The 11,979-nt window shown below is 44.0% G+C and overlaps 1 protein-coding gene across 5 annotated transcripts in view; it reads left to right on the forward strand.

The window, feature by feature from the left end:
• Positions 1 to 5,293, forward strand: part of ARNT2 (aryl hydrocarbon receptor nuclear translocator 2) — a 95,836-nt gene extending 90,543 nt beyond the window's left edge. For all 5 annotated transcript variants that reach the window (XM_071441344.1, XM_071441343.1, XM_071441347.1 and 2 more), the window contains one exon: positions 799 to 5,293. In XM_071441344.1, the coding sequence (XP_071297445.1) occupies positions 799 to 897 (99 nt within the window). In that variant the 3' untranslated portion in view covers positions 898 to 5,293. The remainder of the gene's footprint in view (positions 1 to 798) is intronic.
• Positions 5,294 to 11,979: the final 6,686 nt, after the last annotated feature.

Here is an 11,979-nt window from a genome sequence, read left to right on the forward strand (position 1 = left end):
TCTTGTTGTTTTGGTTTTGTTTTATTGTGAGGATACTGAGCCATCCCTGGCAAGACTTGGGTTTGTGGTAAGAGTTTATTATTGTAAGGACTGAGGAAAAGCAAGTGTAAACTCTGGTTTTCCCAGCAAGGGATATCTTCTCCCTGTGGCTGCAGTCTCCAGCTGAGAGGAAAGGTTGAGTGTTTTTTGAAGCCTCCTGCAGAGACCTCAGTTGGCTCAAGACACATGAGAGCAATTACCACGAAATCCCATTTCTCCTGAGAAGTTCCTGCTATTTCCTCTGCCTCTGTACATCCATGAAGGCTGCTTGGGCACCTTGTTAGCTGGGGTGATGTTAGTCTTGAGTGTTCCATAGAGCAGTGTTCACCTAGAGAGTGCTGGTAGGAAGTGAGACCTTGCCCAAACCCATCCTGACACAGCTGGAGCTCCAGTGTGGGAGACGTTGTACACTCCCCATGGAGTGAAACCAAGAGAGTTTGCTTCTCTCCATATGTAGCTCCCATTCCAAGGGGAGCTGTTTCAGTCTGGGAGGAGTAGGAGGCAGTTCAAATGTGTTTTATTTCAGAGGAGTGAAACTTCTGCCCTGCTTAAGTCCCACCTCTTGTTCAGAAATGCTCCAGCAAAACATAAGTAGCACATAAACCTTAGCCCAGCCCTCTGCACAGGTCTGGTTTTCACCTTATTTATCTAAACTTGGCCTTTTCTGGTTTTACACTGAGAAGATGAACAGGAAACAGTTTGTGTCTGGATAATGTGTTGGCAAGTGAGACTTCACTTTGATTTTTCCTTATCGTGCAGGACATGCTGCCGATGCCTGGGGATCCCACACAGGGTACTGGCAATTACAACATTGAAGATTTTGCTGACCTGGGCATGTTTCCACCATTTTCCGAGTAGCTTGTGAAGCAGAAATGGAAGTTCTTCTTCTCCAAGGCCATTTCAGTGTAATTTTGGCGCTGCTTTTTCTGTGTTGCATTTCTGTAGAAGCTACTAAACCAGAAGACACATTTCTCACGTTTCAGATAGTGGTGTAGGGCTTGCTCTCTCCTCCTTGGGGTGCACCAGTGCCAACAGAGCACTTGTTAGTGGTCATTGATAGCTCCATTATTTTTTTTTTTATTGTCATCTACCTCAGAGATAAAAAATTTGCTTGTTTTTTTTTTTTTTAAATCTCTGAGTCTCAAATATTTGAATGTGAATGATGCATAATATTTCCTTTGAATGGTAATTTTTCAGTAGATAACAAAGTAACAAAGACTAACAGAGAAAAGGTAAGGTCATGTCTCGTTACAGTGCCTACCGCTCCATTTTGATGCCTTGCTTTAAGCTTAAGTTTCTGGAAGCAGACACAATATTCTGTTTTATTTGATTCTTGTAGGTTTTAGGTCACTTTAAATGTTGAGATTAAGCAACATAATGTAGGCCTCTCTCACCAGAAGATTCAGCTCTGCCTTTTCTAACTTAAACTTGAATGTGTGTACATTTTGGTACTTTATGTATATGTTGTGCTGTATGAAGTGATTTCCTGTACTGGTTTCTTTTGCCTTTACGAAGGGTCCATTCTGGAGTGTACTGAAAGGTTGATGATGTATGTGAAGGGTTTGAATATCCTGAGACTCTCCATCACTTCACATAGGTGTTCTTACTTTTAATTCAGGTGGTTCTCTATTCAGAACAAACATTTACTTACATAAGCTATTAGTCTGGTTTTGCACTGAATTGAGGCCTATAACCTTGTACATTTCTCACTGGCTGCTTTAATTATTATTGTTCTTGCTTTCCCAAAAATATTGCCTCTTAAAAAATGACTGTAAACACATTGAGATTGCATTTTCTATATTAGCTGCATTTCCTTTCTGTGAAGTACTTTTTATACTGTGAAACCTCACATTTTAACAGTGGAAGGTGGTGGCCTGTTACAAGGAAATTGTTCAAGCTCATTTGCTGCAAGCAATGAGATGGTTTTGTAGTGTATAATTTTTTTAAAGTGAGTTGGTAATAGATATTGATTGGACTATTGTCCACTGCATACACAGTGATAACTTGAATTTTTGCTTGGATTCCCAAGCAAATGCTTCTGTTAACCCTGTTCTGTTAAAAATGGGATTTTCAGCGTACCAGGTTTGTTGAGGACTCTTGACTGCTCTGAATGCTGTATGCTTTTCCACAGAGGTAAGTTGATCACCTTCCTCTTGGGCGAGTCACCTGCCATATGTCTTCATGAGAGATGTGGTAGGAATCTTTTTGTTCAGTATTTTATATGCATGATGAGTTACGGAGGTTGGACTGTAAGGATTTTATCCTGATAATTTCTTCTGGGATGGCAACACAAAGAATCACTTACAAAGCCCCAGGTTCCTGCATGCAGGTTGTTCATAACCTCTGAGGCTGGGTGCAGAGGAGGAAGGGGCAGCTTCCCTCAGCTTTTGGACATTCAGGGGCCAATAAGGACCTGGAAAGAGCAGCCCCAGGGCATAGCCCCCATCCAGAAGATCTCAGTGTGTGCAGCCATTCTTAGACTTCACAAGATTAAGCTCTGCTTTCTCATAGCCCCTCTCGAATTCTGGGGTGTGTCTGAGTGGGGACAGGGTGCACATCACCACAGTCCATATTTTGGGGTGAGATCCTGGGGAGCAGGCAGGCCCTGCCCCACAGCCCTCTCTGGCCAGGCAGGGTTCAGGTGAGCCTGGCCCAGGGACAGGGCTGGCACAGATGGGGCTGTGCCCATCTGACACTGCTGTCCCAGCCTTCTCCCAGATCAGCACCTTGTGGTCAGTAGCCAGGAAGAGTCCTCCTTACTATTTCTCTCACTAAATCTGGGATCAATCTCTTACCCTATGTGCAAGTGGGGCTAGGGAGTCTTTTTTTTTAGGACAGTTTTGTGTATCTCTAGATGAGGTACTGGAGAGGCCTCAGATCTCCTGGTCTGCACTTGCCTCACCAAATCACGCTGAGAACAAGCAAAAATCTTCCTATCTCTTCTCCCCCAGAGATCTGGAAAATACCATCTTAGGTGAGCAAGCCATGTGCTTATGCACTTTGCTTTTAAATACATGGATGTTTATTCTCTTGGAGCCATCCCCCTTTCCCCTCATGCTGTTCAAATGAATGACTGCTCATGGAATTGGAGAGGCAAAGGAAGTTCTGCTGTAAAGTTCACTGGTGTCTCTAAGAGGTGCCTGGATGCTGCACCAGTGAGTGAGGTGCTCATTGTCCGTGCAGGGTTTTGAAAGGGGCTGCTTATGAGGGAGGGAGCAGTAGGTGAGCAGTTTGTGTCTCTCCACAGAAGATGCTTGACATGAAAAGTGTCAGTTCTTCTGAAATTTTTATAAATTTCTCCATAAAGTGAATCATGAATTCAACAAGAAAGTGCTGTTCCTGTGTTTTATTTTACCCAGCAAACTGCTCTGAGTATATTTATAGTTTATTTTACTTCCTGAATTCAATTCAAAAATAAGGTTTTTAAAGTCATTTTCTTTCTCCTGACATCAGCAATGATAACTTCCTCAGTGTGTTGTGGGTTTTTTACTACTGAAGAAGGCTTCCCATGTACAGATTTTGGTTGTGCAGTTCAAAGTGCACTGTTAGAAGAAATTTAAGTACATCTCTCTTTTTCTTGGTTTTTTTTTTAAGTCAGTATGCCTGAGGGCTCAGGCCATGGACTGCTCCTCACCTTGTGGGCTCCTTCCTGGTTGGGGAAGGTGATGGCTGCTCTGTCCAGGGCAGTGTGAGCAGTGCCAGCTTTGGGTTTTCCCTGTCAGCTGTTTCTATTGTGCCATCCCAAGCCAGGCCTTTACTCTTGGCATTTCCACCCTTGCCCTGCTCCTCTGCCATTCCTGGCCACCCCATCTCCCCCAGCCCAGGTGGGAGGTGTGGGGCTGCCATTCCCAGCCACGAGGAGGGAGCAATCCACAAATTTGGCAATTTGGTGCTTCTGAGGCAGAACTGCTGCAGGTGAGGCTTTGCTCGTGCTGCAGGGCTCTGCCCTGGCCCCTCTGTGTCCTGCCTGCTCCTCCCCAGCAGCCCCCCAGGTGCTGTGGCTGACAGAGCTGTGTAGCCTTGGCTGTGCTGTATCTTGTGTTTCCTTACTTAGCTTATCCTGTAGCTGCAGTTATAAGGTGCATTGGGAATGCTGATGTTTTTATTACGTGCTGTCAGTGTAGCTTTGTTGGCACTTTGGCTTCTAATTTCCAGAATTTCATAGGTGGTGGATTTCTCATTCCTTTTGTGGATTTTTTTCTAAGCTGGAAATAAAGCTGTGATTTCTGATTGAACTGTTGCAAACACAGTGTTTCTTGAAACGGAATTTTCTGGGTTTTAAACTCATGGAGCAGGAAACTGCAAATAGTGATGGTCTGGGTGAGTTATTTCAAGGAGCAGACATGTAGACTGAGACAGTTTTAGATACTAAAATATTTATATTCATTTATTCAGAAGAACAATCCAAGACTCCATCACATTACTTGTACAAGTGCTACTGGCAGTACCTACAGTGATGCTTTAACCAGATAGTTCCATTTGTAGCTTTGTTGCCTTTTCTTTTCTTTTGAAGTACAGTATGAAACTGTAAATACTTCTTGCAGAACTGCCTTTTTAACTCTTAATTACTTTTGGCACAGTGTTAAATAGTGTTGGATTTACCCAATTGCTATGACATATATTTTTATACATAGGTGTACTCTTTTTTCAAGAATAATACAGCCATTTTGTCATTAATGCCTTATTGGTGTCATACTGCTGTTGCTCTTTGTTTGCAAGGTATCGAGTGGACTAATTTCTAGTTCAGATATTTTCACTTTTCCTGGCAGTGCTCAAGTTTGGCTTCAGGTGATTTTTGCCAGAGCCCCATTTTTCACAGTTGTTAACTGTGAGAAGAAGAGAATGTGGGCTTGGGCTTGTTGCTGTTAATGGAGCAAAGAAAAGGTGATGGCATCTAATTGTCTTTAAAAGGTCAGATTTCTCCTACTCTAAACCAGAGTGCATTTCATGAAACTAATGACTGTGGGCACTGATTACTTTGTGTAGATTAATGGTCTTTTAAAAAGAAAGGGAAAGAAAAAAAAAAAAAGGAAACAACTCCAAAAATGGGCTTCTGTCATTGTTAGGCACTTGGTTACGTATCTGTTTAAACTCTTCATATTGATGTGAAATTGTGCTGTGGATAAAGTGTATTTTGTACTTCTGAATGTTCTATATTTATGACTAACAAGTACAGAATCAGTTGTGTGTATGTATAACTAATAACTGCCTTTTTAAATTTCATTAAAATAAAAATGTCATGAGCTGTTGTTAATTCCTGTCTTTCTGTAAATAAGTAAAATGTGCTGTTGGGAATTGTCAGGTAAGAAATAACCCTGGATTATAAGATCCATGCCAAAAATCAGAAGATGAGGCATTGATCTTTGTCTTTGAAATCTCCTCCAGTGCTGTGTGGTTGGGGACAGGATGTTCCTCTTTTATCTGCCTTGTAAAGGCTGTCCAGAGGGAGCAGGAGAGGAATGATAGTTTGAGAGCTCAACTTTTAAAAGTGTTCCAGAAAAACATTAATTAACAGCCTGTTCTACTGATGACGCTGAGGTGTGTGAATTGGTGGCTGTATTGTAGAGGATTTCATTAGAGCACAATTGGTTTGGAGCTAATTCATGGTCTGGGGCAGTATTTATTCACTGCCTGGGGTGGTATCACAGTGGTTTCCTTGTCTACCTTTTGGTCCCATTGTTCAAAGTTAAAAAATGCTTGTATCCTTGCCACAAACATTCTGGTGACCTTTTCAGATTGCCTATGTAAGGCACATTTGCTTTTCACTGTGGTTCCTCATTGCATTTCTATTGTTATTTCTTTGTCTACTTGATGCTTTGTGAGCAGGACTTACCTTGCTCATGAATCCAAGAAGCTGGTGACTGTGCCATGGCAGGAGCTGAGGACATTGCTCTAAGGCCTGCATTCCTGGCATGGGGTAGGTGGTGTTTCCACAGCTCATACTCCATTTTTAGGGCTCTGCTGGGACCTGGCAGGGAACTGGGGCACTGGGATGGGATTAATCAGATGCAGCCACCAGCCCCTCTGCTCTGCTGGGCTCTGCTCACTGTGTTCATCCCAGAGACACAGGTTGCTCAGTGAAAATGGGCCATTCGTGCTGTTTTGCTGTGAAAATTGAGTTTTCAATGAAGTGATGTTCTCTTGGCATTTGCTCAGGTGCTGGTGAGCATCTCTGATGAACAGGCATGTGCCAGACCTTGAGCCCCATTTGGAAGTGCAGCCACTTTCATCCTGGCAGCTCTTTGCTGCTTTTCCGGTGCAGTTTAATAGGCTTGCAGTTGCTTTTGAAGAACATTATCCAAACAGAAAGGCACACACAGAATGGGTGTTGCACCCATGCCAAGCAGGGTACAGTGTGGTTGGGCTGCTTTAAGATCCCTCCTAGCACTCTTTTCATGTGGGTCATCATTAGCTGTGCTCTCACGTGCTAAATCAAGTGTTCTTCTGGGCACTGTGGTGACAGCTGGGTGTGGAGTGCTGAGAGGTGCTGGTTTTGGTGTGGAATCTGGGTTTGGAGATGCTGGGTGTGGAATGGAGCCACGTGTCTGGTGGCTGATGGTCACTGATGGTCTCAGCAGGACACCATGGCAGAAATCTGCCCAGGCTGCATGCAGGGATGAAATGCAGCTCAGGCTCACCGTCTTTGCCTCTATCAGCTGGCACTAGTGAATCATAACAGCAGGTTGAGTCTTCATTATGGTGATAGAAATACATTTTTCTTTATTTTTACATGGGAGCTATTTCTTAGCCTTATTTCTATCAAAATACCATCATGGTTCAGGAGGTATTACTCATTTAATTTTCCCAGTTTCTCTCCACAGGTTGTATATAAGAGGGACAGATACAGGATGAATTCTTCCATCCTTTTTTACCAAGTTTCAGCATATTCCTGGTTGAAAATACTTGGCAGCATCTCTCTTCAAACTTTGTGGTCTGTCCCACATAAAATGAAATGGAATCACTTGAGCTGTATTAATGGACTTGGGATCATATCCAGGGGTTGCTAGGGCATCTTTTCATTAGCTCTGGAAAAAATTATCTTCTAATTATAGACTGGCACTAAATACTGATATACAAAATGTGCCATTTGGGACCCAGTTGAAAAAAATGTCACTGCTAGGCTCACCCTGGACAATGCAGAAGTGCATTGCCATGGCTTTTGCAGACAAAAGGGTAAGGGCTGTACCCACAGCACCGCAATGACAGCTGTGCAGACAGAGCCTGGGGACAGAGGACAGCCCCACTGCAGCTTTGGAGCTTTCCCCAGTACACACACCCCCAACACTTTGGTGTCCTGCCTGTTAAAAATAACAAGCACCTCTTTCCAGTTAGGAAGGTGAAGTTTTAAATACTTGGAACATTTTTAAAAACAAGAAGCAGTGCAAGGTTGAACTACTTTGGTGCACTCTGTCATCCCAAGCATGTTTTGGGTGGCTCTCAGAGCCTCCCCCAGTCGCTGCCCATCCTTGGCTGTGCTGTGGCTGATGACCCTTCCCTTGGAGCTCAGTGCAGTTCTGTGTGTGGCCCTGATGGGAAGCGGCTTCAGTCTACAAAATAAAATCACAGGATAGTTATTTTCCATTTAGCACTGGAATTACTGGCCTGACAGATCCATTGCCACTGAGGAGCAAGGATTTTGAAGACCTGAGTTTGCTTTGTTGTCTGAGGCCTCCAATTTGCTAAATAAACACACAAGAGAAGCCCTGGCACTTGTAAACACAACCCATTGCCTTCACTGCAGTGCACAGAGCAGGGGGCAAAGGCTGAGTGATAATACTGCCCACTCAGTGGAGGAGTTTGTCCAGTGGAATTGTCTCAGAAGCAGCCCTCCTGTCTCCTCAGCACCTCCTGGATGTGACAGACCAGGGATACCAAAGCCTGACTCACCGAGGTATTGTAAATGCTGTGGGATTCCTTCCCTCATGCAAATCACACTCAAACAAATGTTACATTGTTTCTGGTTCACATAATTTGGAGCAAAAGTCATCAGGAGGCAACACTACAGTGCTGCTGCTGCTGATTTAAATTCTATTTCATTTTTAAATGGGACTGTTAGTGGATGTGTCTTCTCCTTCTTATGTTAGCTGCTGCTGTTTTCTCCAGCCTCCAAGAGAGCACAGAGTACTCTGAAAATTTGGAGCTGGTTGAGGTAATTCAGGCTGGTGCCTGCATGTGAGGGGCAGATGGAGTCAGCTTGCTCCAGCATGCTCTGCTCTGGGAAATGGGAATGACATAAGAGGTACCTGGAAACACCAGCTTGTCACCTTCCCACAGTGTCCCCTTGGCAGAGCTTGCAGAGGTGGGATTGCATTCCTGGGCCTCCTCCCAGTGCTCTCCAGTGTGTGACTGCTCAGCTTCTGTTCCAAAATGGAAAAAATGATGCTATAGTGAAAGAAGGTCTGGGTTGGGACAGTGATTTTGTGCAGTGTCAAGGAGTCATGGCCTCTTCCATACCAAGCCCATGTGTCATCGTGGTTGTCCCGTGTAGTCAGGAGAAGTTCCTGCCTGATGATTTATTTGGTGACGTACGAAGGGATCTTTGTCATTGTACCCACAAAGCTCAAGCACTGAATGTTTACATCCATTCTGATATGGCATGGAAAACTACCAAGCCCTCTGACTGAACAATTTTAATCTATGAAACCCTGAAAGTAGATGGTTGCAGTTTTGTGAAAAATTTGCAGAATTGATACTTTGGTAACTTGAAGTGCTTATCTTTGCATTTGTCTGTTTAAAAACTGCATTTGTTGAGGTTGAGAAAAAAAAAAAAGTATTCAGTGAAATTTGTGAAATTCCTATGAGAAGTTTTAATTATTGAGAAACTATAAAGCATTGTGCACTTCCTTTAAGCCATATTGTTCCCCCCACTGCACAGAGATGCTTAATCTAATGGAGTTCTGAATAGGAGTTTATTTAGATTCTTCACATATTTTTTGTGACCTCTTTGATTTAAGGTTGGAGACCTCAGCAGGGAATCAATGGAAGTTGTCACTTTAATCATTTTAGTTCTAAAGGTTCATCAAAGTTATGCGAATTGACCTAAATTTTCAGATCCTGCTGAGGGAGTGGGGTTCTGCACTAACCTGCCAAGGCTGACCTGGATATATCAGCTGGTAATGAAATACTGGAGCAAACCCACTGAAGCAAGTGTCAATTATATAAATAAGGCTACTAAAAGGCAAAAATCTTAATTCAATGAAAGATGACATTTGATATTTATAGATCACTATAGATACACAACACTTCATTGCAGAACTGTTGAGTCCTGGAAACAGATTTCCTTTGACAGGTTTGTAAAATCCCCATTTTGTCCCTTGCACCACCATGTAGGTGAAGGGTGGGTGGATTTTTGTACTAATGTTGATAAGGTGTCAAGGCAATTTTACAAGACTCTCTTTAACACCAGCCAAGACTCCAGCATTGAAAAAGAGAACTTTATGAGCAGGGGTGGGAATATCAGATAACAGATTCCTGTTTTCCTCTTGGTTTTGTGCTTGTTCTCCCATCAGGAGCATGTTTCACAGCCATTTAAAACACTGGAGCTGAGCTTCCAGCAACAAGTCCATTAATAGCTCTGACTTCCAGGAGGTTCTAAAATTGGGTTAAAGATACCCTGAAGGCACAAATTTCTTTGCTGTTTAAGTCTGCCATCCAGAAGAGAAAATGTTTCTCTGAGAAACTAAATGCTGCTTGTCAGATTTGTTGATTCCCTGTCACCTATGAAATGGAGGTAAAAATGGTACTTCTCTCAGCTGTGCCCAGAAGTGCCACTGAAATGGTTTCCAGCTTCCTCTGTTTCCTCACCAGACTCGGAGCTGGGCAGTGGAGGAGGAGCAGGTCTGATTGCTGAATCACACAGGTCACAGCAGGGCTTTGCAGCACAGCTGTGAGAGTGCAGGAGGGGCAAGTTGGACATCTTCTATCAGAGAGATTGTGAGAAAAGGTCCTGCTGTCTCCATCCTTGGCTGGACAGAGCATTGGTTGGCCAGGTCTCAAGCTGGGGAGAGCCCTGCTTTCCCTGGAGGTCCATGTGGTGCTGTACCTCCAGTGCTCCTGGGATTCAGTGGGGTCAGCTCCAGCCCTCAGCACAGCCACAGGGTCAGAGAAGCACGAGGACCCAGACGTGGTCACTGACCCTGAGCCAGCTGAAAGGTCCATGTGGCCTCCTCAGGCAGGCAGAGCTGGCCCAGGACTGAACATCCATGGCCATAGGACTGAACATCCTTGGGCTGTGACCACCTCCTCACCCACTGACTCATCCTTTCCCCATATCCAGGAGCCCTGAGAAAGTGCTCTGTGCCACATCACCTGTCAGACCTGCTGCTGAGCTGTTCTCACACCCATCCTTTAAAGAGCAGACCAGTTCTCCTCTAAAATGACTCAAGCTGTTGACAAAAGTCTCCTGAGGTTGCTGACAAAAGCCCAGACAGAGTCTGTCAGCATTGCCAGTCCCTGAATTCTGCAAGCAACTTTTTATTACAGGCCCTGAGACACCGAGAAAGGAGAGACCATCTTGATGTAGCACAATAGCTGTTACCTGATTTGGAACATTGTTTTGCTGGAGAATCTCCAATATCCCATCAAATAAAACCCTTTTTAACAGCAGTCAAGCACAAACACAGCAGTTGCCAGACGTGACCAGTGGGAGAAGTAAACAGGGAGGATCTTTAATGGGTAAGATCACAATTTAGCTACCAGCTAAAATGTTTTCCTATAGGATTAATTCTATTATCATCACCCAGAACTGTGGATTGGTGTCCATGCAGTTTGTAGGACAGATGTGAAGGCTGCCTGTAACCTTGATGCTGTGGCAAAAATATCCTGGATTGAAGGAATCTAAGAAGGAAGGCTGTAAGTTCAGTGGTGTCATCTGTGTAGGCCCTAGTTCAGTATCATTGAACTATCAATTATATCAATTTAGGTTTTATTTGATTTTTAACCACCTGATCTAGAACTAGAGCCAGTCATTCCATGGTAGTTAAAATCCTATTGTTGTGCAAGCTCCTGTTCAGATGTGGTATTTGATAGGCTCATCAACTTTTTGGAAATTGATGGTTTTTAGCCATTCATATTCCTGAGCTGAAAGTCATCTCTGCTGCTTGTTGACTTTTTCACTTCACTAAGGATCTGCAAAGCTCTGGGGGTGTCTCCAAGAAGGTGTTGCTCATTGCTGGGAAGAGTGCTCATGGATGAGTGCTCATGGATGAGTGCTCATGGATGATCTCAGTTTGGATCAGGACAGCCTGCACAGGACCGTGTCAGGTGCATCTTTTCTGACTCAGGGACTGCCCAGGCCAAACCCACCAGAGGTGAAGATGCAGAAGCATCTCCGAGCCATCCCTCCAGAGTCTTTAATTGTGTGTTTCTCACTCTGGGTGCCACATCAGGGCTCTGATCCTCTCCCTAAGATCCCCATGTGGATCTTCAGCACCACGCTCCCAAATGAGGTGTCATTTTGGGACACTGACATGCACAGGGGTTAGATGGTTCTGTGCACCAAACCAAACCACTGGTGACCCAAAATTACAACGTGGGAGTTCCTGACTGCTAGGCCCATGCTCATTCCACTAGACCACACTGCCTCCTGAGAAAATATGTTTTAATGGTATCTGGCCAGCTGTGTAAACATGTCAAGAGACAACCGTGTAAAACTGAACTGCTCCCATTAGGCAAGTTATAGTCTATTTTATTTGTAAGCACAAATCCTAAATCCCTCCTCTAGCATGATATTTTCACAAACAAAAAGTAAGGAAATGAAAAACAAAAGCATTACAGAAAATGTTGCTGTCTGGGGCTATGGATGGCATGACCAAGTTCATTTTCCCTGGAACACTGAGTTTCTTCCTCTCTACCAGACTCTGCTTTCCAGCCTGGTTCCTGACTTGAGAGCTGGTTTTGGGGGCAGATGGGTTGGTGTCCATATGGCAGGTAGGAAAGGCA

This window comes from Agelaius tricolor, unplaced genomic scaffold (assembly GCF_023055355.1).
Source record: "Agelaius tricolor isolate 1412-34295 unplaced genomic scaffold, bAgeTri1.0.p SCAF_16, whole genome shotgun sequence".
Classification (NCBI taxonomy): domain Eukaryota; kingdom Metazoa; phylum Chordata; class Aves; order Passeriformes; family Icteridae; genus Agelaius; species Agelaius tricolor.